General features: G+C 38.2%; 1 protein-coding gene across 4 annotated transcripts in view; it reads left to right on the top strand.

The window, feature by feature from the left end:
• fkbp15b (FKBP prolyl isomerase family member 15b) overlaps positions 1-26316 on the top strand; it is a 44606-nt gene extending 18290 nt beyond the window's left edge. Inside the window, exons 13-30 of one of the 4 annotated variants that reach the window (XM_009304320.4) lie at positions 65-155; positions 304-380; positions 1477-1519; positions 2935-3044; positions 3122-3220; positions 4733-4827; positions 4911-5013; positions 7089-7121; positions 10752-10923; positions 11188-11324; positions 13097-13252; positions 13757-13909; positions 15047-15139; positions 16462-16575; positions 19038-19145; positions 21201-21868; positions 23275-23404; positions 25885-26316. In XM_009304320.4, coding sequence (XP_009302595.1) covers positions 65-155; positions 304-380; positions 1477-1519; positions 2935-3044; positions 3122-3220; positions 4733-4827; positions 4911-5013; positions 7089-7121; positions 10752-10923; positions 11188-11324; positions 13097-13252; positions 13757-13909; positions 15047-15139; positions 16462-16575; positions 19038-19145; positions 21201-21868; positions 23275-23404; positions 25885-25962 — 2460 coding nt within the window. In that variant the 3' untranslated portion in view covers positions 25963-26316. The remainder of the gene's footprint in view (positions 1-64; positions 156-303; positions 381-1476; positions 1520-2934; positions 3045-3121; positions 3221-4732; positions 4828-4910; positions 5014-7088; positions 7122-10751; positions 10924-11187; positions 11325-13096; positions 13253-13756; positions 13910-15046; positions 15140-16461; positions 16576-19037; positions 19146-21200; positions 21869-23274; positions 23405-25884) is intronic. The other 3 variants (XM_009304321.5, XM_021478508.3, XM_073911260.1) reach the window with 3 other exon arrangements.
• The last annotated feature ends 1257 nt before the right edge of the window (positions 26317-27573 follow it).

Here is a 27573-nt window from a genome sequence, read left to right as displayed (position 1 = left end):
GCAGAGTAATTCTGTTTGTTAACTATAGTTTATTATTAAAATGTGTAAGTATTTCTTTCTACAGGACCCGAGTGTGTCCAGACTGAAGGAGCGCAGCAGTGCACCGTCACCACAGCCGCTTCACATCTCCTCCGCCCCGCCACCGGCACTGCAGAGTAACACACACACACACCAAAACACACTCCTAATAATAATAATATTAATAATAATAATAATAATAATAATAATCATGCATTTAATAGTTTGTCCAGGAACTGAGCAGAGACCTTCAGAAAAGCTCAGATTTGTGTGTGTCTGTTTCAGCTGCGGCTCTTCTGCCGGTTTCCATGGCGGCGGCTAATCCACAACCCATGATGCCTGCAGCCATTCATGCTTTTCAGGTCAGCTGAAGTCTTTGTGTATGCACACTGTAAAACCCAATGAGTTAAGGCAACTCAAACCGTTTGAGGAAACCGATTGCAACAAACCGTTTAAGTAAAATAAACTAATCCATATGAGTACTGTGAACTTACTCTATTTAAGTTGAAGTGATGTGGTATTTAATTAGCTCAATATCTTCAACACTGAGTTTAAAACTCTTTTCAAATGAGTAGAATTAACTTTCCGTAAACTTTGAGTTGTTAACTACACTCATTTACCTACCTATTATGGTCCTGTTTACAAGATATAAGTCTCTGATGTCAGAAGTGTGTGTCTGAAGTATCAGCACACTAATGTTATTAACTTTCCGAAACTGACCGTTTTAAATTTGATCCAAATTGTGGCGTTTTGGTGACTGTCGCTTTAAATGCAAATGAGATGGTGCTCTTTTCAAAAAAAGGCGGAGCTACAAGCGAATGTTTATCAGCAGATTCAAAAACAAGACTATTGTCCTATGCTAATGAGGGAGAGATGGTCATTAGTGGGCGGGGCTTTCCCCGTCTGATGACACGTACAAAGGGAGAATGTCAGTCAAAGTGCTTCTGCAGACTGTTTATATCAAGTCTGATTATAAAAATAAAATTTATAATTGTTTACCATTAAAAGCTGGCTATTTATCATGGTCTAAACAGACTACTTGATTTAAACATATCCCCCTTTTTTTTCTTTTTTTTCTTTTTTTTCTCTTCCCCCTTTTTTATTATATTTATTTATTTGTTTATTTATTTTTATTTTATTTATTTACTTATTATTATTATTTTTTTTTATTTCATTTATTTATTTTTAAGGGAATAGGTTGTTGGGAGGGAGAATGGGGGGTAAGACGTTTGCTCTGCCTTCATGATTATTGTTCTGTAATTGTGTAATCTGTTGTGATATGCAAATTGAAAAAAGTAATAAATATATTGTACAAAAAAAAAAAAGCTGAATATTTTCACAGACTGTTGCCACACAACTGTGTTTAAACCCCTTATAAAAGTGATTTTTGCATAATAGCTCCGCTTTAAAATAAACCATCAGCACTATGTATTGAACATCTCTGATTTCTCTTTGCAGCCTGTAAGTCAGATGTACCCCACACAGACTGTGCCTTACCAAGGTAAAGATCACCAAAAAACCTGTTTTACTCAAAACCATTGCATTTATTTATAGTATAATAGCTGCATTCGTGTACAGTTAGAGACTAAATTAATTAAATGGTTGGACATTGCACATTTGTTGTTCAAATATTTCTTAGTAATGTTTAAAAGTGATGTTTTTTCAACACATTTTTAAACATAATAGTTTTAATAACTAATATCTTATCTTTGTCATGATGACAGCACATAATATTAGACTAGATATTCTTCAAGACACTAGTATTCAGCTTAAAATGACATGTAAAGGCTTCACTAGGGTAATTAGGGTAAAGTTAGGGTAATTAGGCAAGTCATTGTATAACAGTGGTTTGTTCTGGAGACAATCCAACACTAATATTGCTGAAGTGGGCTAATAATACTGACCTTAAAATGACTTTAAAACAATTAAAAACTGCTTTTATTCTAGCCGAAATTAAACAAATAAGACTTTCTCCAGAAGAAAAAATGTTATAGGAAATACTGTGAAAAATTCTTTGCATAATATATATATATTTTTTGTTATTTTGCAATACTAGTATTCAGCTTAAAGTGACATTTAAAGGCTTAACTAGGTTAATTAGGCAAGTCATTGTGTTCTGTTGCCAATCAAAAACAAACTAGAAGCTAAAGTGGTTGCTAAGGCATTGCTAGGTAGTTGCTAACGTAAACCGGGTTGTTAATTGACAAGCCTCATTTACATGTTTGATCAAATACTAATACTTGGTAAGCGTGTCTAGCATGTTATTGCGCTTTGCCAATCATTATTAGCATGTAGATAATTATTATTAGCATTTGGCTAATCACCGTTAGCCTGTGTAATACACAAGAAGATGTAGTGTTGTCATGATACTGGAATTCGAAACCGGTCAGTACTGAAATTTCAAAATGTCCATTTCCAGCTAACATTTGAGCGCTGTTGAGTGCGCTCTTAAACAGCGCTGATTGGCCATTTTGTTCACGTGCTCAACAGAAATGACTGTGATTGGCCGTTAAGGTCATCAGTTCACTGAACTCACCGCTGTTTACTGAGTGTAACATGGATACAAGGACACTGGAGTGTTTTAAAGTTACATCGATCAGCTGGTCTGTTTATAAGCTGACATACGAGGGATCCGCTGATCAATCGACTGATCTTCACTGCTTTAAAACACTCCAGTGTCCCTGTATCTGTGGTTCACTCAGTGAAGAGCGGTGAGTTCGGTGAACTGATGACCTTCACAGCCAATCACAGTCATTTCTGTTGAGCATGTGAACACAATGGCCAATCAGCGCTGTTTAAGAATGCGCTCAAATGTTAGCGGGAAATTGACGTTTTTTTTTGTTATTCCAGCCAAAATTAATAACAATTATTAAAAATAAACAAAATTTAATTGTAAATGCCGTCTGTCTCTTTAAGGAACTAGTGATGTCACATCCTTCTTGATGACGGAGGCTCGACAACACAATACTGAAATCCGATTGGCTGTTGGGAAAGTGGCCGACAAGCTGGACACTTTATCTTCAAGGGTTGGTACATAATCTGTAGACATCTGAAAGAGTTTATAATCATTAAACGTCACGAGGAATCTCTTCATCCTTTTCAGATTGACGATCTACAAAAACAGAGCAGCGTTTCGATGGGCTTATCGAATGTGTCCATGGAGACGGCAATGATCATGCACAACATTCAGAGAATTATTCAGGTATTGATCTATATTACATTTGTTCACTGAAAGGTGCTTTGAAATGTGCATTCTTTTATTCTGTTTTGGCGTAATCTCAACTAAACATGAAGAGGGCGGGGCATAGTGTAGCTCCTCCCCTTTTAAAAAAACAGCCAATAGCATTTTGTGTTATATCAGCTCTTTCAGTCAGAGTGGTCGTGCTCTAACTGAAAGCCAATGAGAAGAAGGGGGTGGGGCTTGTCATATACTAGAGAGCATTTGATTGGTCTGAACATTTGATGAGAAACTGAAGTATGAGGAGACTTCAAAAAAACGTTGATCCAGTCGGACGGAAGTGACAAACTGCAAACTTTACATGTTTATATCAGGTTTATGTCTTCTAAGTGTGATTTTTGTCTCGGTTTTGGAGCACACTAGATTATAGATATCCTTAAAACCAACAAATTGATACTAACATCTAAAAATCTTTATTATAATTTATTTCATAGGTCTTTTAAAAGAGTTTAGTTCACCAAAATATGAACGTTTTGAGACCCCTGAGACCTTCGTTCATCTTCAGTACACAAATGAAGCTACTTTAGGCCCCGTTTACAGAGTTTAGTTCACCAAAATATGAACATTTTGAGAATATTGAGACCTTTGTTCATCTTCAAAACACAAAATAAGCTACTTTAGGCCCCGTTTACTTGTTTACACAGGTTAGTTTATTAAAACATGAACATTTTGAGACCCCTAAGACCTTCGTTCATCTTCAGTACACAAATTAAGCTACTTTAGGCCCCATTTACATGTTTACATAGTTTAGTTCACCTAAATATGGAAATTTTGAGACCATTGAGACCTTTGCTCATCTTCAAAACACAAATTAAGCTATTTTAGGCCCCGTTTACAGAGCTTAGTTCAACAAAATATGAAAATTCTGAGACCCCTAAGACCTTCAGTAATCTTTGAACACAAATTAAGCTACTTTAGGCCATGTTTACAGAGTTTAGTTCACCAAAATATGAAAATTTTGAGAACATTGAGACCTTTGTTCATCTTCAAAACGCAAATTAAGCTATTTTAGGCCCCGTTTACTTGTTTACACAGTATAGTTAAATTAAAACATGAATATTTTGAGACCCCTAAGACCTTCGTTCATCTTCAGTACACAAATTAAGCTACTTTAGGCCCCGTTTACAGAGTTTAGTTCACCAAAATATGAAAATTTTGAGAATATTTAGACCTTCGTTCATCTTCAAAACACAAAATAAGCTATTTTAGGCCCCGTTTACTTGTTTACACAGTTTAGTTCATTAAAACATGAATATTTTGAGACCCCTAAGACCTTCGTTCATCTTCAGTACACAAATTAAGCTACTTCAGGCCCCATTTACATGTTTACATAGTTTAGTTCACCTAAATATGGAAATTTTTAGACCATTGAGACCTTTGCTCATCTTCAAAACACAAATGTAGCTATTTTAGGCCCCGTTTACAGAGCTTAGTTCAACAAAATATGAAAATTTTCCATGCTTGTCATTTATTCAGGAGAACGAGTGTCTGAAGAAAGAGGTGTTTGAGAAGAGTTCACGCATTGAGGAGCAGAACCGCAAGATCAGCGAGCTCATCGATCAGAACCAGAGGTCAGAAACTCACATCACACAGATTTAGTAGAAAGTTGAGTAGAAATGGCTGGAGATGTCAAACTAGCGTTGTGTTTGTGCAGGTATGTGGAGCAGAGAAACCTGCTGATGGAGCAGAGAAACGACTCTCTGAAGAACAGCAGTGAGCAGAATCAGGCCAGAAGACTGCAGGCGGAGCAGGACAAGGTAAATCTATTACAGTCCAGTAAGTTTTGGCTTAAGAAAGGGTATAATGTCGCGCCCAACCATGTTGATTATTGCGCTTTTAATGACCAAATTGTTTTGCATTTGCTGCATTTTTTCTTTTTTCTGATTCAATGTTTTGAACCACAAAATCCACACTTTATAATCTAATGTTCATAACAGAATGACAGCTCTTCCCTCTTATCTCGACTGTTAACACTTTACTTGGTCACACTTTATTTTTAGGTACAATTCTCACTATTAATGAAGACTTTTAGCTCAATAAAGGATTAATTAGCTGCTTATTAATAGTTAGTAAGGTTGTAGTTGGGTTTTGTGATTGAGCAGGATTGGGGATGTAGAATAAGGTCATACTGGGTGATGCAGTTGGTAGCGTTGACGCCTATTTTAGCCTCGATTGGGTCAGTTGGTGTTTCTGTGTGGAGTTTGCATGTTCTCCTCGTGTTAGCATGAGTTTCCTCCAGCGCGACGGTTTCCTCCACAGTCCAAACACACGTGCTATAGGAGAATTGGGTAAGCTAAACTGTCCGTAGTGTATGAGAGTGTGTGTGAATGTGAGTGTATTGGTGTTTCCCAGTGATGGGTTGGCAGTTTATTCCGCTGTGGCAACAGCTGATTAATAAAGGGACTAAGCCGAAAGGAAAGTGAATGAATAAATAAAATCATACTTTATAAATACTAATAAACAGTCAATATCTTAATAATTAGCAGGTAGACTGGAGTTAATAGTGAGAGTTGTTACCTAAAGTGTTACCCTGTTTTCTTTCAAAGGTGTGGTCACATTGGGAAAATTTCCAAACTGAATTAAAATGGTCCAGTGTTAAATGTCTGGAACTCTTTTGGCAAAAAAAATTAACATATTTATATATAAAATGATCATTATCGCGAAAGTAGTATATGCAATATCCACATTACTGGGAAGTGCTATGCATTAAATTAGTTTTATGTACCAAGCATTTGTTTGCTGCATGCATGGGTTGTTTATTCAGATCTGACCAATCAGATGAGGCCTTGCTATCTTCAACCCCGCCTCTCCAGTAGGTGCTGTTAATAAACACTAATGCTGGGAGACGAGAGTGGAGAATGACCACAATAAGAATCAGGGGTTCTACCGAGTTTAACAGTCAGTCGTGGTGTTTTAGAGTCTTAATGTTTACACTTTGACATAGTTTTTTATATACACAGTTGAAGTCAGAATTACTGCCTAGAATAACTAGGCAGGTTAGGGTAATTAGGCAAGTTATTGTATAATGATGGTTTGTTCTGTAGACTATCGAGAAAAAATAAAACCTTTTGAAGACTTTCCCCAGAAGAAAAAACATTATCAGACATATAAAATGTCCTTGCTCTGCTAAACATCATTTGGGAAATATTTAAAAAAGAAAACAAAAAATCAAGAGGGGCTAATAATTCTGACTTCAACTGCATATATTTAATCAGCTCAGAAAATTAACTATGACTTTTTAGTGTGATCTTTACGTAAATAGTTATTTAAGTTGTTGACAAAATGGCTTTATCTTTATTGTTTATTTTGTGACATATTGTCAACAACATCACATATTTTCCCAGTATTATGCATCTTAAAGTTACAGTAAATGTGACCACATCTTAAAGGGACAGTTCACCCAAAAATGAAGATTTCCACATTATTAACTCACACTCAAGTGCTTCTAAACATTTATAAATGTCTTCCATTGAACACAAAACAAGGTATTCTGAATTACTGTTGACAGAAAGTATCGAGTTCGGTACCAATCTGTACTGAAATTTTAAAAACGTTCATTTCCAGCTAACATTTGACTATAAAAACATCCACTGACATCTAAAATAGGAGCAAAATATACAAAGGAAGTCAATGGCTGATTTTATTTCAGTATATTATCTTCCTTCTGTTAAACCCAAAGGAAGAAACTCAAACATGTTTGAAACAAGTGGAGGATGAGTAAATTACAGCATTCTCATTTTTGAACTGTCCCTTTAAAACCCGTATCTTTGCTCTGATTGGTTAATAAACACTATTCTGAGAGCCTTTAGTGGTGACTGCTCTCTCTTCCCAGCATGCATTGCCAAAGGAATTGAGTTGGGATCAGGTGAGCACAAGGTGTTCCCCCGCCTCCCCCGTTTCTTCTTAGTCTTCGCTCACTCTTTCATATCGTTTATTCATATTCCATTTCTCTCCTCACTCTTTGTTTGAACAGGCACCGCTCACTAACCAATCAGCATTCAGCAGGGTTAGATATTACAACCACCACATTTTTTTGTCCTCTCACTGGTTTCATTTGCATAATTTACAGTGTTTCTCAATCCTGCTCCTGCACAGTTTTTCTTTCGTTCTAATTAGTCAACAAGTGCCCTGCAAAGTGGACGACACAGGATTTCAGTTTTAAGGGAGCATGTGTGTTTTATTCAGATGGTATTTTAGTGTGTGATCTGTGAACTTATATGAGTTTGTTTACTGAGGTATATTATGTCAGGCTCCTCTAGTAAGATGCTGCTGTGAATGAAGTGCAATAAAGAGTTCTCGTCTTCAGGTAGAGTTCAATGAAGGGATCAGGAGCACTGCACGCTTCATAAGGAACATGTCGGTCAGAATTCAGTACATGTCTCTTCTAATGAGCTAGTCATCGTACTGTGGAGCGAATTCTGTGCCAATATTTCACAAACAAATCCAGTATTTTGCAAACAAACACAACCTGCTTTGCAAAGAATCACTCGATTCGCAAACAAACAGAAACCAATTTGCAAAAACAAATGTATTGTGTTTTACAACTATAAATCATATTTCATTAATACATACAGTCCATCTCAATGTAACTGCATGTAGCCATTGAACAAACCCATCTAGTGCATACAGCACTTCACAAAACTTCAGATTTTTTCACAAATGCACTCGGGCAGATTTTCTCACAAATGCACTCAGGCAGATTTTCTCACAAATGCACTCGGGCAGATTTTCTCACAAATGCACTCGGGCAGATTTTCTCACAAATGCACTCGGGCAGATTTTCTCACAAATGCACTCGGACAGATTTTCTCACAAATGTACTCGGACAGATTTTCTCACAAATGCACTCGGACAGATTTTCTCACAAATGCACTCGGACAGATTTTCTCACAAATGCACTCGGACAGATTTTCTCACAAATGCATTCAGGCAGATTTTCTCACAAATGCACTCGGACAGATTTTCTCACAAATGCACTCGGACAGATTTTCTCACAAATGCACTCAGGCAGATTTTCTCACAAATGCACTCGGACAGATTTTCTCACAAATGCACTCGGGCAGATTTTCTCACAAATGCACTCGGACAGATTTTCTCACAAATGCACTCAGGCAGATTTTCTCACAAATGCACTCGGACAGATTTTCTCACAAATGCACTCGGACAGATTTTCTCACAAATGCACTCAGGCAGATTTTCTCACAAATGCACTCGGACAGATTTTCTCACAAATGCACTCGGACAGATTTTCTCACAAATGCACTCAGGCAGATTTTCTCACAAATGCACTCGGACAGATTTTCTCACAAATGCACTCAGGCAGATTTTCTCACAAATGCACTCGGGCAGATTTTCTCACAAATGCACTCGGGCAGATTTTCTCACAAATGCACTCGGGCAGATTTTCTCACAAATGCACTCGGGCAGATTTTCTCACAAATGCACTCGGGCAGATTTTTTTACAAATGCACTCAGGCAGATTTTTTTACAAATGCACTCGGGCAGATTTTCTCACAAATGCACTCAGGCAGATTTTTTTACAAATGCACTCAGGCAGATTTTCTCACAAATGCACTCGGACAGATTTTCTCACAAATGCACTCGGACAGATTTTCTCACAAATGCACTCGGGCAGATTTTCTCACAAATGCACTCAGACAGATTTTCTCACAAATGCACTCGGACAGATTTTCTCACAAATGCACTCGGGCAGATTTTCTCACAAATGCACTCGGGCAGATTTTCTCACAAATGCACTCAGGCAGATTTTCTCACAAATGCACTCTGGCAGATTTTCTCACAAATGCACTCGGGCAGATTTTTTTACAAATGCACTCAGGCAGATTTTTTTACAAATGCACTCGGGCAGATTTTTTCACAAATGCACTCAGGCAGATTTTTTCACAAATGCACTCAGGCAGATTTTCTCACAAATGCACTCGGGCAGATTTTCTCACAAATGCACACGGTCAGATTTTCTCACAAATGCACTCAGGCAGATTTTCTCACAAATGCACTCGGACAGATTTTCTCACAAATGCACTCAGGCAGATTTTCTCACAAATGCACTCAGGCAGATTTTTTTACAAATGCACTCAGGCAGATTTTCTCACAAATGCACTCAGGCAGATTTTCTCACAAATGCACACGGTCAGATTTTCTCACAAATGCACTCAGGCAGATTTTCTCACAAATGCACTCAGGCAGATTTTTTTACAAATGCACTCAGGCAGATTTTCTCACAAATGCACTCAGGCAGATTTTCTCACAAATGCACTCGGGCAGATTTTTTCACAAATGCACTCAGGCAGATTTTCTCACAAATGCACTCGGGCAGATTTTCTCACAAATGCACACGGTCAGATTTTCTCACAAATGCACTCAGGCAGATTTTCTCACAAATGCACTCAGGCAGATTTTTTTACAAATGCACTCAGGCAGATTTTCTCACAAATGCACTCGGACAGATTTTCTCACAAATGCACTCAGGCAGATTTTCTCACAAATGCACTCAGGCAGATTTTTTCACAAATGCACTCAGGCAGATTTTCTCACAAATGCACTCGGGCAGATTTTCTCACAAATGCACACGGTCAGATTTTCTCACAAATGCACTCAGGCAGATTTTCTCACAAATGCACTCAGGCAGATTTTTTTACAAATGCACTCAGGCAGATTTTCTCACAAATGCACTCAGGCAGATTTTCTCACAAATGCACTCAGGCAGATTTTTTTACAAATGCACTCAGGCAGATTTTCTCACAAATGCACTCAGGCAGATTTTCTCACAAATGCACTCAGGCAGATTTTCTCACAAATGCACTCAGGCAGATTTTCTCACAAATGCACTCGGACAGATTTTCTCACAAATGCACTCAGGCAGATTTTCTCACAAATGCACTCAGGCAGATTTTCTCACAAATGCACTCGGACAGATTTTCTCACAAATGCACTCAGGCAGATTTTCTCACAAATGCACTCTGGCAGATTTTCTCACAAATGCACTGACCTTGAGATCTATACGGAGACACGTGTGCTGGCTTTTCGTTTCTTACGTTTGCTCATGTTTTGTGGTTAGTATGGAGGTAAGTGAATGTTATTGTATTTGTTTAATTTCATGTGCAGGTAAGACGGTTAAAAAACTTAGTTAGTTGTTGAGTTTTGTTTGTTATTTTGGCATTTACCTTCACAAGCTTTTTATTGTCTCCTTTTAAAGTTTAAACGTCAAATTAATTTGACTTTCCCTTATTTCCTTGGTCATTCGTCTTTGCAGTTGTTTTTCCTTTTGAACGGGAGATGAGACTCCGGGCTCCTCATTAATTTAGAGGAGCTCTATATATTTTAATTTAATATTATTTATTGTTACGGGTCTGGAACGGGATTGAGAAATGCTGATTTATTATTTTCATTCCGGTCTCGTCATCATCCTCATCTCATGTGCTGTAGCGTCAGTTGTGAATGCGCAGTTTAACGTTTGTCTGTATGTGTCCGTAAGGCTCGTCTGACGGAGGATTTGGCTTCGTCTACGGCACGCGTGTCAGAGCTGCAACTGGAGTTGAGTTCGCAGCAGCAGAAGCTCTCAACACTGCAGAGCAAACTCAGCGCCGCCCTGCAGGACAACCAGCAGCACTGCACACAGATCACAGCACTGGATGCGCAGATACTTGGTGAGCAGAACTGCTATTACATGTAGACCTGTTGTGAATTACATTGTGATTAGGAGGGATCAGTCCTTCTAATTAATGTTTGATTCCCCTGAAGGATGTCAAAACACGATGTATGGGGGGGGTCAGCCCTTTAAAAGTGAAAAGTAGTTTTCTCTGAACTGTATCCTAAATAATAATAATAATAATAATAATAATAATAATAACGATTAAAGTAATAGATAGTCTTGTGTACTTTAATGCACAGCTAACGTTTGTGTGTTTCAGAGCTGAAGGAGACAGCAGAGCGAGCGCAGAGTCAATACAAGACAGAGAAACAGAAACGCAAAGAACTGGAGCTTAAACTCAACAACCAGGAGGAAGAGCTGCAGGACATGAAGACAGAGAAGGACAGTCTGGAGCGAGTGAGTTCATCTTGTTCTGTGGATATGTATATATGGTCTCTCCATCGTCATCCAAGCAGATGACCCGCTTCGTTCCGGACGTCTTTCAGGGATATAATTGTAGACCTACCTAGGCTACTGTGCATATAACATACAGATATTGTGCAGTCCTATGAGACTAAATTACAGGGAAGGTTGTATTCTGTGGACACAAGAGTAATAACCGAGTTAGTGGTGCCATCTAGTGGCGGTGTGTGGGCCTTAGTGATCCTGAAGGTCGCCAGTGAGATAGCTGAAAATGAACTCTCAATATTATATTATTAATTTTTGTATTCTATTATTAATATGCTATATTAAAATTATCAAAGTATTGCACTTTCTCCTGTGAAGTAAGTTCAAAAACAGCCTCATGATCGCATCTGCAACTACTACACGTCTGTTCATTCACAAACTATGCGTGAAGTGAAAGTGAAAGTCTCTCTCTGTATTTTTGTGTGAACTTTTTATTATATCCGCATAGTTGTCCAAATTAATTTCCTGTGAGTGTTTTATAATGGACATTATAATAGAAAATAATAGAAGGCACAACAAATGTGTCTGTATATATATATATATATATATATATATATATATATATATATATATATATATATATAATTTATTTGTTTGTTTGTTAATAAATAAAGTTTTAAATTAGCATTTTATGCAAACATTTTAAAGAAAATGTCAGACTGGTGGGCCTTCAAAAATTGATCGGAGAAAGAAGTGAGCCCTAAAGGGAAAAAGATTGAAAACCCCTGACTTAGGTGACTATTAAACTGATAAAAGCAAAAAATGAAGCTTAAATTGTGTCAAATAACAGATATTTATATAAAGAATATTATTTATATTTTTTAGAAATTTTATTATTTATTATTTTTAAAAACACACACACAAATATATATATATATATATATATATATATATATATATATATATATATATATATATATATATATATATATATATATATATATATTTATATATTTATTTATATATATATATATATATATATATATATATTTATATATTTATATATATATATTTATATATTTATTTATATATATATATATATATATATATTTATATATATATATATATATATATATATATATATATATATATATATTTATATATATATATATATATATATATATATATATATATATATATATATATATATATATTTATATATATATATATTTATATATATATATATTTATATATATATATATTTATATATATATATATATTTTATATATATATATATATATATATATATATATATATTTTATATATATATATATATATATATATATATATATATATATATATATATATATATATATATATATATATGCTTTATAAATTAATATAGATTTTAAGTAGTATTGAGTCAAGTAATTAAATTACTCATCAAGTTAGTTTTTAGACAAGTTAATTATAAATAGTCATTTAAATAACTTACACTGATATGAAATAATTAATATTAACTGCCAAAATGTATATAAAATTTTTTTAAATAAATTTATAGAGGTAATTATGAATTAAATCTAATTAAATCGATGTAATTTTACAATTATAATAACAATTATATATACATAAATACATATAGAAATGAGATTTAAACAATGACATTAGACTTTCAGTTTGTTGAAACCTCATTAATCAACTAATTCATTATTATTATTATTATTTATTTTGCATAACTTTGACCCGACTGTGATCATTGAGTGTGTGTGTGTGTGTTTCAGACTCTCTCGGAGAGGAAGAGGAAGTGGCAGGCGGAGCGACAGCGCTGTGATGAAGAGCTGGAGGAGCTGAGGAGAGCGGGACAGCAGGAGATGGAAAACCTCAGGAGCCAGTTACGCAGAGCCAGAACCAGCACCGACCACGCGGCAGCACAACAGGTGACGTGCAAATAACAATATATTATTATTATTAGGCAGGTAATTAGCCTAGAGTTTATAGTTTGTATTAATTGGTACTTAAACTAAAGTGTTACACAAAACCGGTGACGTAGTGGAGGTCAAGTTGAGCTTTATTGCAATTTTGCTACGTGTGTGTGTGTGTGTGCGTGCGTGCGCGTGTTTTTGTTTCTTTCTCTAATATTTCCCAAATGCTGTTTAACAGATGCAGGAATTTTTCACAGTATTTCCTATAATATATTTTCTTCTGGAGAAAGTCTGATTTGTTTTATTTCGGCTAGAATAAAAGCAGTTCTTAATTTTTAAAACCCATTTTAAGGTCAATATTATTCGCCCCCTTCAGCAATATTAGTGTTGGATTGTCTCCAGAATAAATCACTGTTATACAATGACTTGCCTAATTACCCTAACTTTACCCTAATTACCCTAGTGTATCAGAAATATACAGGGGGGCTAATAATTCTGACTTCAAATGTGTGTGTGTAGCTGTCTCAGCTGCAGGTGGATCTGGAGCGGGAGTGGCAGGTGAAGTGTGATCAGGCTGTAGCTGCCGCACGTGAACAGCAGAGGAGAGAAACAGCTGAACTCAGCGAACACAGAGACACACTGCAGAGCAAACTCACACAGCTGCAGGAGAAGGTACACACACACACACACACACACACACACACACACACACACACACACACACACACACACTTACATAAAAACATAAAGATGTACACACATACACATACAACAAATAGACATACACACAAATAAACAAACACCTATACACATACATATGCTTACAAACATATAGACACACACTTACATAAACATACACAGGTATACACATTTGTACATGCATACAAACATATAGAAACACGCGTGCACACACACACACACACGCATTTTAAGAACACAAACATACATACACATATACGTACACACACACATACACATAAAAATGCACGCATACAAACATATAGAACTGAACAAGCGCATACGTACACACACACACACACACACACACATATACATACGCACATTGAAACAAGTGCACACACACATACACATACAGACATAGACACACACATATATACAAGCATAGAAACAAGTGCACACACACATATACATACACACAAATATCTAGACGCACACATGTACTTACACATACAAACGTATAGAGACATACATAATCACACACATAGAAACATACAAACTTACACACACAAAAGCATACATGCGCATACATACCAAGACATATAGACACATGCACACACACACACACACACATACAGTTACACATAGAAACGCATACACACACATAGACGTACACAAATGGAAACTCACGCACATACATGCTGTACACAAACGAACATACACTCACACATATACAAACACATACAAACATGAACACACACACACACACACACACACATATATATATATATATATATATATATATATATATATATATATATATATACATACACATACACAGACACACACACACTATACTATCCGTCACAAAAGAAGATACTTTGAAGAATGCTGGTTGCACCCATCGACTTCCATAGTAGGAAAATAAATACTCTAGCTGTCGGTGTGAGCTGTTACATCATTACTGGTTTATTTAATCAAACAAACGCATTGAAAAATGAAAAAACGTTGCAGAAACGGAGCAACAACACCCACACGAGCTCTGCAGCAGTGTGCGTCTCTTGCTGAAGAATTGCGTTGCATTGAATGCAAATCACTGAAACTGACATTATCCTTGTTTCCTGTTGGTAGTTTAATGCTCTGAAGAAGTCTCGTGAGTCAGAGGATCAGCGCTTGCTCCAGCAGCAGGACCAGAGCGAAGAGCTGCAGGCCTTCAGGGAAAAGGTCAAACACTTTGCTGCTGTTTACTGTTTCATTTTGATTCAATGCATTTACATCAAGCAGTGTTATTTATCCTTAAAACAATTATTCAAACACAAATGCATGTCTTAACCAACAAAACGTCTCCATATGTGTGTAAACTCATTTTTCTTCAGCTTAGTCCCTTATTTATCAGGGGTCGCCACAGTGGAATGAACCGCCAACTATTCCAGCATATGTTTTACCCTTCCAGCTGCAACCTAGTACTTGGAAACACACATACACACTCATTCACACACACACACACACACACACACACACACACACACACACACACACACACACACATGCACATACACAAATATCTAGAAGCACACATGTACACACACACATACACATAGAAACGCACGCATACAAACATATAGAAACATACAAGTGAATAGGTACACACACACATGAATTCCCCTATAGCGCATGTGTTTGGACTGTGGGGGGAAACTGTGAGGCGATTGTGCTGCCCACTGCGCCAAAATGACCCCCTAATTATATATTATACTGTTTAAATCAAATACAATAGTAATAAATAATTGATTTTAACCAGTTGGGGATGGAGCAGAATAAAGCACAAGCTTATTATTTATGTCTAGATGTGCTGACATTCGGTAATGTAATGCGTCATGATAGTGAACATGCATTATGTTCAATTGAATACCAGAAATAATTATTTATTCATTATTATTATTAGTGCTTTTTAAGAATATTCAGATTTGTTTCTTTGCAAATGCTTTAAGACTTAATATGCAATTTATTGTCTAGCTTAAAGATTTTCACATGTTAATCTTTCCAGTGCCCTGCTGAGATATTGACTGAAATTGATCTGAATATTTCATTCATTCATTTTCCTTCAGCTTAGTCCCTTGTTTTTCTGGGGTCGCCACAGCGGAATGAACCGCCAACTATTCCAGCATATGTTTGACGCCGCAGATGCCCTTACAACTGCAACCCAGTACTGAGAAACACCCATGCACACTCATTTACTCACACACTCGTACACCACAGCCAATTTAGTTCATCAGGTTCCCCTATAGCGCATGTGTTTAGACTGTGAGGGAAACCTGAGCACCCATTCCAACACGGGGAGAACATGCAAACTCCACACAGAAATGCCTGCTCACCCAGCCGGGACTCCAACCAGCAACTTTCTTGCTGTGAGGCCACAGTGCTAACCACTGAGCCAACGTGTTAACATTCATTAACAAAACTAAACTCATGAGGAAAGCTACAAAAGCATTGAAGGTAATTATGAAGTTTTTTGTCTTAATAATCCTAAATCTGGTGTGTTTCAGTGCTGTTTACTGGAGCAGAGAGTGGTGATGTTAAAGCAGCAGGAGGAGACGAGGGTTTCAGAGCTGGAGACGAGACTGACGGAGCAGCAACAGCAGACGGACACCGCTGGAGAGGTCACCGCAACACACACTCATGCACACTATATACAGTTGAAGTCAGAGTTATTCGCCCTCCTGTGAATTTTTTATTTCAAATATTTCCCAAATGATGTTGAACAGATTCAGGAATTTCTCACAGTATTTCCTCTAATATTTGTTCTTCTGGAGAAAGTCTTATTTGTTTTATTTCGGCTAGAATAAAAGCAGTTCTTAATTTATTTAAAGTCATTTTAAGGTCAATATTATTCGCCCCTTCAGCAATATTAGTGTTGGATTATCTCCAGAACAAACCACTGTTATACAATGACTTGCCTAATTACCCGAACTTTACCCTAATTACCCTAGTGAAGCCTTTACATGTCACTTTAAGCTGAATACTAGTGTCCTGAAGAATATCTAGTCTAATATTATGTGCTGTCATCATGGCAAAGAGAAAATAAATCAGGTATTAGAGATGAATTATTAAAACTATTATGTTTAGAAATGTGTTTAATAAATCTTCTCTCTGTTAAACAAAAATTTGGGAGAAAAATTATACAGGAGGGCGAATAACTGTAGATGCATTTCATTGTTGTTAGTAAGTTTTTTAAAGGGATAGTTCACCTAAAAATAGAAATCTCACGGTTTATTCACCCTCAAGTGGTTCTTTCTTTTGTCTAACAGTAAGGGCGTACTCACACTATGTACAGTTGCCCGGAACCGTGCCAAAGCACGCTTGTCCCCCACTCCCGTCTCCCCTGATGGAGCACACTCTCTCGCTCAGCACAGTGGAAATTTATTTAGTTATATCGTTTTATTCGTTTGGCATTTCACTGTGCGGATTGGCCATTTTTGTCGCTCGTAAATGATCATAAAGTCCTCGTGCTGCAGGTATTTGAAGGTTTGCTGAAGGTGCAGCTGTTGTGCCGTGAGGGGTTTAATAAATCCATATGAAACAGTCCCTTAAAAGTCACATCTCGTCTTCAGTTTCGGGCTCAGGCGAGCTTTGCATGGGTCGTTCATCTTCAAAATGACTCGGGAACTACGAGTCCTCTCAGGGAGTGATTCGTTCATCCGCACGTGCGCACATTTGTGCAGGTGGTATCGTTCATTTCAAGTCTTCATCACATTTCGAGTCGTTCATCGCGGAAAGGCATAAGCCAATCATATGTGTTTAGAGCCGGAAAAAGAATTGATCCATTCATCTCTCAAGTCTTCAGGTTTGAGTCATTCTGTCACGTGATGAACGGACGATCATGGCTCCTATCGGCTTTTGACTGTGCATTGATTAAGATTATATGTGACTGTCAGTGTAACATGAATTAACCCCTGACATTTGAAGACATGAAGAGGTGAGCTGAGCAAAGTGACAACAATACCTTCATAAGCCTGATTTATACTTCTGCGTCAGGTGACCGGCGTAACCCACAGTGCATGCAACGCGCGTGGCTGTGCATTTATACTTCTGCGCGCTGTCTCTGTCGGTCTGCATTAACACTTCTGAAACGCTAGTTGGCAGTGTGGTGTAAATGTTCCTCTGTGTCGAGTTTCTTGGCTGCTGTTTTGCTTTTCCTGAACACTTCCGGGATGTAAAAGTGGCTCAAACTCACTCATTTTGAGGCAGGAACCGGTGGACGTGCAGCACCTTTAACTATGAGGTAAACACAAAACAAAACTTTCCATCCGGAGCTCCTTCACGGGACTCCACACTTGTAAACAATCGCTTGCACCATTCGTGCGGCTCTCGGTCCCGCCCCGACTCGTCAGCGCTACCAAGCCGACCAATCACAGAGCTTACGCTACGCGTCGTTGCGACATGTAGTTACATTTTTTGAAAGGTGCACGTCAGTGACGGCAACGGCCACGGCGAAGGGCTATGCGTCAGCGCCGTAGCATACGCGTGCATTTGACGCAGAAGTATAAATCAGCCTATAGACAAAATAGCAGGTAAACATTGAATTATTATTTTCTCCTTCTTATAATATTCTATTTATGACTTATTTGTTGTGTGATCAACCTTTTGGGCTAGTTGTAGATGTGTTTGGAAGCAATTCGTAACATTTTAATAATATTTTGGCAAACTGAACCAAATGAACGAAATGACTCGAAAAAAGATTCGTTCATCAGAGTCAGTAAAATGATCTGAACTTCCCATCACTAACTCACACTTGTCAAACATACTAGGAAATGCGCCTGGACACGATTCGGATAGCATAGTGTGAGTGCACCCTAAATAACATATTTTGAAGAATGCTGAAAACCTGTAACCATTGACTTCCATAATAGGAAAAACAAACACTATAGAAGTCAATGGTTACAGGTCTGCTGTGTTTAAAAGCACAGAAACACTCCTAAAGGTTTGAAGCACAAGTATGAGCAAATTATGACATAATTTTCAGCAAGTGATCACATTTTTCAAATCAAACTTATTTTGTTTTGCATCATATAGTGATGATGGAGCTCACTTTTCTGAAGTGTGTGTGTGTGTGTGTTTTCAGGTGAAGCGTGTGATGAACGGAGTGTTTCAGTCGCTCCGAGGAGAGTTTGATCTGAATGAGACGTACACCGGAAGTGCTGTTCTCCGAGTGCTGGTCAACACTATCAAGGTGAGCAAACATCTTTCAAACACACTCACTGCGCTTCATTCTGTAGGGCTCATCCCTATGCCCTAATCCCTTTGAAGTGCTACTCTGCTTCATATGTTCACTCCAGCCCCAATATGTCCTAGAATGCAATGCGATTGTGACGTCACAACAGTTTAGTTCCCAAGTGGGTTTAGTCCATTTAAAGTCATTCAGATGCTCCAGCAGTGGTGGACCCTTGTGTAATGTAGATCCAAGAGAACAAGACAAAGGGAAGTTAGTGAGTAAAGGGCATAAAATTTGAACTGGTATGCAGCCATTGTGGTTCATTTGGAAAGAGTTCACCCTCTTGAATTTCATCCGCGATTTGTTACACAAATGCGCTAGTCATGTGGAGTGTAAAGCCTAGTTCACACTAGAGGATTTTAAGCCTGATTTGAGCCCGATTTGGAAGTTAACGAGCTCGCCGACAGATCGGGCTGTGATCGGGAAGAAATCTGCGGGTGCTCGCCGCTCTTTATGTGTGAACTACTGAACAACGCATCAACGAGGCTCGCTGACGCGTCGCCGACACCTCGCAGACGGAAATCCAACATTTAGCATGCTGAATATTCCAGAGCAGTCGGCCGACTCAACCCCACGTGTGGTCAGATGTAGTGACGAGCTGCAGCCAATGAGAGAGCAGATCAGCATGAGCTGAATGCCTGTGTGTTCAGGAGCTCAACAGAAACATCTGTGATTGGTCAGAATGGGCATCAGTGCACTCGCTTCATTCTGCATTAGCACAGATATGAGAGTAGGCTATATTAACAGTGGAGCTAGAATTCTGTAACTATCAGAATTACCATACTGCTCATTCTGACCGTTCTTATACGTATATACGTATATTCTTATACGTTCTTAACGCCATACTGTCACAACATATTTACATTTAAAGCTATTATTGAGATATTAAAATTAAGCTTTGAATGTCTGGCATCATATTTAATGACACATTACCCTAAAAATATAATCTTTTTTTGGTAATACAGCCTATAAATACGTAGTTAAGATACTAGAACACTTAAAGGTCTTGGCTTTCATTTTCACTTTCAAACAGGAGCTATTACACTGCACAGAATCCGCTGTTTTTAAAGATATCTGAAGTAAATTGATGTTTTTGCCATCAGAAAGTTTTGTTTATGTTAGCAGGAAGTTGCTAGGCAAGGAAATGCACACATATTTAAAGTCAGAGTGAAAAGTATCAGACATGCATGCAGTCATTTTGACCAATATGGTAATTTAAGGCAGAAATGCTCAGTTCTTTACTGTTTTGTAATAAAAAAAATAACAATGTCAGAAAGAAATACACTGATAGTTAGAAAACGGCAGGGTGTTATTTGTTAGTTTTATTTCAGAGAGTTATAAAATTACAAAAATTAAAAACTCTCTGTGTATCTCTCCACTGGAACCTGCAGATGAGTGATTAATCCGCTCATAAATCAGCTGATTTGACGATGTTTTTAAATGCTTTCTCCAAAGCTTGAAACGCTGTCAGTGATGTCATCAGCACACAAGCAGCCAATAGTGTTCAGCTGTTTCTGCTGACTCCTCCCTCAACATTTCATTGGCTGTGGTTTGGTAGCTTGAATGAGCTGATGGGGAATGAGTTGTTGTCAGATCATGTAGTGTGTGACCCCCCTCTTGTGGATCATTCACAGAGTGTTGCGTAGTGTGAACACCACAGAGATTAAACGACACAAAGTCAAGTCATGTAGTGTGAACGGGACAGCGATCTGCTGATGTTTAAAATCCTGTAATGTGAACTAGGCTTAACACAAATGCGCCATCTATTCGGAGTGTACCACAAATGCACCATTGCCACTGTAAATGTAATGTAAACTGCAATACGGAAGAGGACAAGATATTTCAGTTTCTGTGACCCCCTTATTTTTATGTTTACACTTCATATCTGATGTATTTGTGTATTTCTTATAATCCTTTTTTGGGGACTTCCTTCAATAACAATCTATTTAAATGACTATATGACGAATTCACCTGACGAACACTACAGATGAGCAGTGCTTTCTCCAATTACAGAACGTCACTCTTCAGCTCCTCACCAAAGCTGAGAGATCTTCATCTGAACACGAGGAGGAGGAGGAGGACAGAGATGATGAAGAAGAGAGACCAGATAAACTGCAGATAAATGGACAGAGAGAAGAGGAAGAGGAGGATGAGAGAGAACCGGAAGAGATCCAGATGAAAGAAGAGGAGGAAGAGGAACACACTTCACCAGCAGAGGAGAAGAAGACCGAAGATACAGAAGAAAGCAAAGGAGAACAGGAAAGTGCAGAAGAAAAGATTGAAGAGAACGCCAGCACAGAAGACATGAAGGCAGATCAGATTAATCCTAACAGCGCAGAAAACACACTTCAAGATCAGCTTAATGCGAGCGCAGAAAACACACTTCTAGATCAGAGCACAGAAAACACACTTGTGGATGAGTTTAATGAGAGCAGTACAGAAAACACACTTCTGGCAGAGACAGAACGTGACCTAACAGCCAGAGAGGAAGTGACTTCAGAGCTGCCTGATGTCACTGGTCCTGCACAGGAAGTGACGGTGATGGATGAGAGTGTTTCAGGGCATTTGGATGAAGCGGAAACGACGGAGACGATGTTGTTTGGTGGTCCTCCTAAAAACCCTCCGCCGCCCCCTGCTGCTCTACAGGACAAGTGCGCAGACACACCTGAGGTGACCCACAGGTACACACATCTCACATCTACTGTCTGTGACCTGTAGATCACTATCAAATGTGTATACAACCTGCCTATCCAAGTTTTAGGAACAACAAATACTAATTAGACTTCTAGTTGATGATTTGGTGTCAGAAGTGGCTCATATAAAAGGCGAAGGCCTCTAGATGACACTTATTTGAGCACAATAGTCTATGATCATGACTTGATTTTGAATGATTTGATTAGGACAGTGCGGTCTGACTCTGCTTAGACTAAAGTGTCATCACTGAACAGAAATAATGTCCAGTATAGAATATAAAGTCCTGCTGCAGTGGAGACAGAATGAATATTGTGTCTGACTCCATCATGAGCTTGGAGGACTGCATCCATACATCTCTGACATGACTCAAATCACTGATTAATAAAGTCATCTGGAATGAAGAAGAAAGCCTTCAGCAGAGCTCCCAGAGTTCATCAAGACTCTGTTCATCTTCATCACATCCTTCTTCATCTTACCCCAGACATGCTCAATAATGTTCATGTCTGGTGACTGGGCTGGCCAATCCTGGAGCAGCTTGACCTTCTCTGCTTTCAGGAGCTTTGATGTGGAGGCTGAAGTATGAGCAGGAGCGCTATCCTGCTGGAGAATTGTCCCTCTCCTGTGGTTTGTAATGTAATGGGCAGCACAGATGTCTTGACACCTCAGGCTGTTGATGTTGCAGATCTCTCACACGTCCCCATACTGAATGTAACCCCAAACCATGATTTCTCCTTCACCAAACTTGACTGATTTCTGTGAGACTCTTGGTCCATGCTGGTTCCAGTAGGTCTTCTGCAATGATTGTGATGCAGATCAGCAGATGATTCAGCAGGAAAATCCACCTTCTGACTCTTTTCCAAATGATCAACTAGAAGTCGAGTTATTATTGTTGCTCTCCAACTGAGATCGAGGACGAGATTAGTCAGGTAGTGTACAATGGCTGTTTTTAGTCCAGCATTCTTCAGAATATCTTCACTTGTGTTCAACAGAAGAAACTCACGATGTGATGACAGTTGTCCCTTTAAGTGTACGTTTGTTTGAGGAAAATTGTTGCTACATTTTATTTTTTTTATTTTATTTCACCAAAAAACAGAAAGTGTTGTTCTCACAGTGCAAACAGGAAGCAGACAGGGGTTTGTTTTGGTAGCATGTGGTCCTGCGAATAATTGAGTTGGTTTGTTTGTGTCCTGTCCTTAAAGATCATCTAACTGAATCAGTTTCATGATTATCAAACCTCAGAACTCCCGGGAAATGAACTGAAGACAATCCTCTAACAACACGCCTGCTTCAACCCTACTGTGAGCATGAGCATAATGTCTGTGTGTCTGTGTGTGTGTGTGTCTGTGTCTGTGTGTGTCTGTGTGTGTGTGTGTTCGTCCTGCTATTCTCTCAGTTCGTCTGAGAGAGTAGAAGAGGAAAATGGAGAGGAACCATTTTTCCAGAGTCCCGTCCCTCCTGCATCCACACCCGTATCCACACCTGCACCCACAGAGGCAGCAGCCGACGAAGAGGAGGAGGAGCTGGTGAGGAGCTCACTGACACACACACACACACGTGCAGGCACAAATTCTCTCACAGTGTCTCTCACACATACACAAACTCACAGACACACACACACATACACAGACACAGTCTCTCTTTCTCTCACCCGCCCGTCCTCACACTTTGAGGACATTAATCGACCCCTCACCCTAATCTAACCCATCATACTGAGTACTGAACACTTACCTTAACCCAACACTAAACCCACTCTCAAATTAACCCAGCCCTTTAGTGAACAGCTGAGCCCAAATGTCCTCACTTTGACCTTTGGACCATATTTATACTCACCGGCCACTTTATTAGGTACACCTTACTATTACCGTGTCGGACTCCCTTTTGCCTTCAGAATTGCTTTAATCCTTCATGGCGTAGATTTAACAAGGTCCTGCAAATATTCCTCAGAGATTTTGCTCCATATTGACATGATAGCATCACACAGTTTTGTCGGCTGCACATCCATGATGCCAATCTCCCGCTGCAAGACATCCCAAAGGTGCTCTATTGGATTGGGCTGTCCGGGGCATCATGGGATGCACACTTCCGCATCTTGTCAGAGGTAGTAGGTAATCCGGGTACTGCTTGCATGCTGAATTCTGACATGCTACTCGACTCGCGTACTGAATTTAGAGTACTATCTAGTCGGGTTGTCGCAATACTATTAATTCATGTTATGATACTATACCAGCTGAAGGATCACAATACTGTAATTGATAACTCAAATTATAAAGAAAATAGTCAGAAATACTGTTTTATGTAATAATAGGCCTATTTGAAGTGCTGAAATTTAACACAGCTGTTTATTAAACCCTGAATATCTCAACTAAAACACGTCTTCACACTTAAAAATTCAATAATTCTTATTCAATTTCCAGATTTCACTCGCAAAATATTCAATACCGGTGAAAAATACAAAGCGTAATGTTCAAAAGGTCATTTTCAGCTCATTTTATTTCAGCTCAAAAATTCAGTGGATCAAATTCGGCTCTTAAAATTTGACATTACATCCGGGAACTGCAGGAAAAGCAATAGATCGCAGATCGACAATCTCCAGCTGCTTTTTCACCAGCAGGCGGACCAATTTAAAATGGTTAAACCCGTAAATAAGTGAGGAAAACAGTCAATAACAGCACAAAAGTAGCATTCAATATGGTCAATGTCAAATTTTAACAGCCGAATTTGATCCACTGAATTTATGCAAGCACATTTTTGAACTGAAATAAAGTGAATTGAAAATTGTCTTTTGACTATTATACATGAAATCTGCAAATTGAATAAGAATTTTAGAATTTTTAAGTATGAAAACGTGTTTGAAATATTTTTAGTTGAGATATTCACAGCTTCAATAAACAGCGCTGTTAAATTTCAGGATCTAAAATTACTCTGGCAGTCCAAGTCATTAGGATGCAAGCAGTTGTTAATTCAATGTGTTTTTATTTTTCAGAGTTTGTGCTATTCGATATGCTTTTTATTTCAACGCTTTTGGCATTGATTTTGTTCCATAGTTAATGACGATACTATCGTTTACAAACTACAGCAGCACCGCCAGTATTTTGTAGCCGTACTATCACGATACTACCATAGTATCGGTAAACCACGCAACCCTACTATATAGCATGGAAGTATGAGGTTTCGGACGCAGCCCATGTCTACATGCCTAAATGCATTGAGTTGCTGCGATGTGATTGGCTGATTATAAATGTATATTAACGAGCAGTTGGACAGGTGTACCTAATAACGAGTATAATTAAATGATTTACTTCACACTGCACTTTTTTCTCTTAACCCTTATAGTCTTGTTGTTTATAACAAATACCAACACAAACAATCCCTATGTAGGTAACTCTAGGTGTGGTGTTGGTTATATTGAAGGAAGTTGATTGATTTTCAGGCACTATGATATATTGTGCTGCTGCAGTCGTGATACGGCTTTTATTACGCCAGAGTGAGAATATAGTTCCTAACCATGTCAGTCTTAGAAAATAACAACTGTTCATTTTCCGTCAGTCTTAGTACACGATATAACAACAAGAGTCCATTAACTAGATTTATCAAAATTGTTTTACCAAAATAGTGCAGTTCTACACGGGGCGTCAGCATCAACGCTTCTCATTCACTTTGAATGGGTGACGTCAGGCGTTGCCGAACTGCATTGTGGATCTGTTGGCGCCGCTTCAGAGGTGTTGCTTGCTGCAGAAGTGAGGTCTAGCTTAACTATTCAAGCGGTGATGGAAGCTTCAGCCAATCAGGTCGCTGTATGCAAATACACCAGCTAGACAGTGGCCTATTGCTGATTGAATTTCATTGGCTGACGCTGCTATGACGATCGCTTCAGCCCCAACTTCAGACACGCCTTCAGTCAAGCGTTGACGCTGAAGCCCCGTGTGAATGGGGCGTTGCTCCTGCATAACTGATGGTGTGTGTGTGTGTGTGTGTGTGTGTGTGTGTGTGTGTGTGTTTTCAGAGTCTGAAGGGTCGTCCTCCTCCTGCTCCTCTGTTTGGTGATGACAGTGATGAAGAAGATCTGGATTGGCTGGGCTGATGTCAAAAATCTAAAGCACTGCAGACGTCCCATGAGGAGATCAACACGACGGCCGGGCGCTTCAACAAAACATGTCAGTATTCCCACAGAGAATGAGACATGTTCTGCCCAAAACATTTCAAAAGCAGATGATTATGGGCCGAGAGCTGCTTAGACACTGATTTGCTGCACACACAGCAGAGCAAAACGCTCATCTTTAAATATGCTGTAAATCATAACAACTGTTCAACTCTTTGTTTTTTAATCGTAATTTATGATTCAGAGCGATTTCAGAATACTCTCCGGATGCTTCTTAATATTTATACATCGAACTAACAGCAGCCCGTATGAATAAAGACAGTAGACTTCCTGTCAGTCACGGTTTCTTTAGTGTTTTTGACTGATTCCTCATCACATCATTGACACCGCCAAATGCATTCTCAGCAGGTAAGTGGTGAAGTGGCTCCTTCATATGGTTACAGTCATGAAAAATTACTTATTTAATCATCTCGAGTGCTTCCACAATTTTACAGAAGATATTTTGAAGACGCCATTAGTCCATTAGTCATGTTTGAATCTATTTTTAACACCAAAATTTTGAATATTGCATAAAATATTAGTGAATAAAGCAGTGTTGGCATTCAATGAGGCAAAGAGAACAAAACTCGCCACTTCCTGATCAACTGGAGCAAATATCAGAGAAATGTAGTTTTGTGTGGTAGGAGAAGCATCTGGTCTTTTTCTTCTCTACTAAATAGCAGGAAAAACAAATACTGTGGAAGTCAATGGTTACCGGTTTTCAGCATTCTTCAAAATATCTCTTTACACGTTTAAAGAGATGAATGGTGAAAAATGAAAATGTACTCCCCCTCAACGCTTGAAAAGATATTATTAGGAACACTCAAAACCTGTAACCATTGACTTGCATAAAAGAAACACAAATACTATAGAAGTCAATGGTTACCGGTTTACAGCATTCTTCAAATATCTTTTGTTTCAAGGGGATAGTTCACCCAAAAATGAAAATTTAATCTCTCCTCAAGTGCATCCAAAACAATGTTTTTCTTCCATGAAACACTTAAGAAGATAAAAAGAACGCTCACAACCTGTAACCATTGACTTCCACAGTGAACAACAAATACTATGAAAGTCAATGGTTTCCAGCATTCCTTAAAACATCTTTTTATCTGTTTAAATAAGATATTTTTATGTGTGTATGGAACCATTAACTTCCATAGTATTTGTTGTTTCTACTATGGAAGTCAATGGTTACCGGTTTCCAGCATTCTTCAAAACATCTTTTGCATGTTTAAAGAGACAGTTCACCCAGAAAAATGAAAATTTACTCCCCCTTCAGGGCTTAAAAGGATATTATTAAGAACGCTCAAAACCTGTAACCATTGACTTCCATAGTAGAAACAACCAATACTATAGAAGTCAATGGTTACAGGTTTCTATCATTCTTCAAAATATATTGTGTTTAAAGGGATAGTTCACCCAAATCAGAAAATTTACTCCCCCTCAAGTGCATCCAAAACATTGTTTTTCTTTAATCAAACACTTAAGAAGATATTAAGAACGCTCAAAAGCTGTAACCATTGACTTCCATAGAATTTGTTGTTTCTACTGTGG

This window comes from Danio rerio, chromosome 8, assembly GCF_049306965.1.
Source record: "Danio rerio strain Tuebingen ecotype United States chromosome 8, GRCz12tu, whole genome shotgun sequence".
In the NCBI taxonomy this organism is placed as follows: Eukaryota; Metazoa; Chordata; class Actinopteri; order Cypriniformes; family Danionidae; genus Danio; species Danio rerio.
This window is presented reverse-complemented; position numbering and strand designations above follow the sequence as displayed.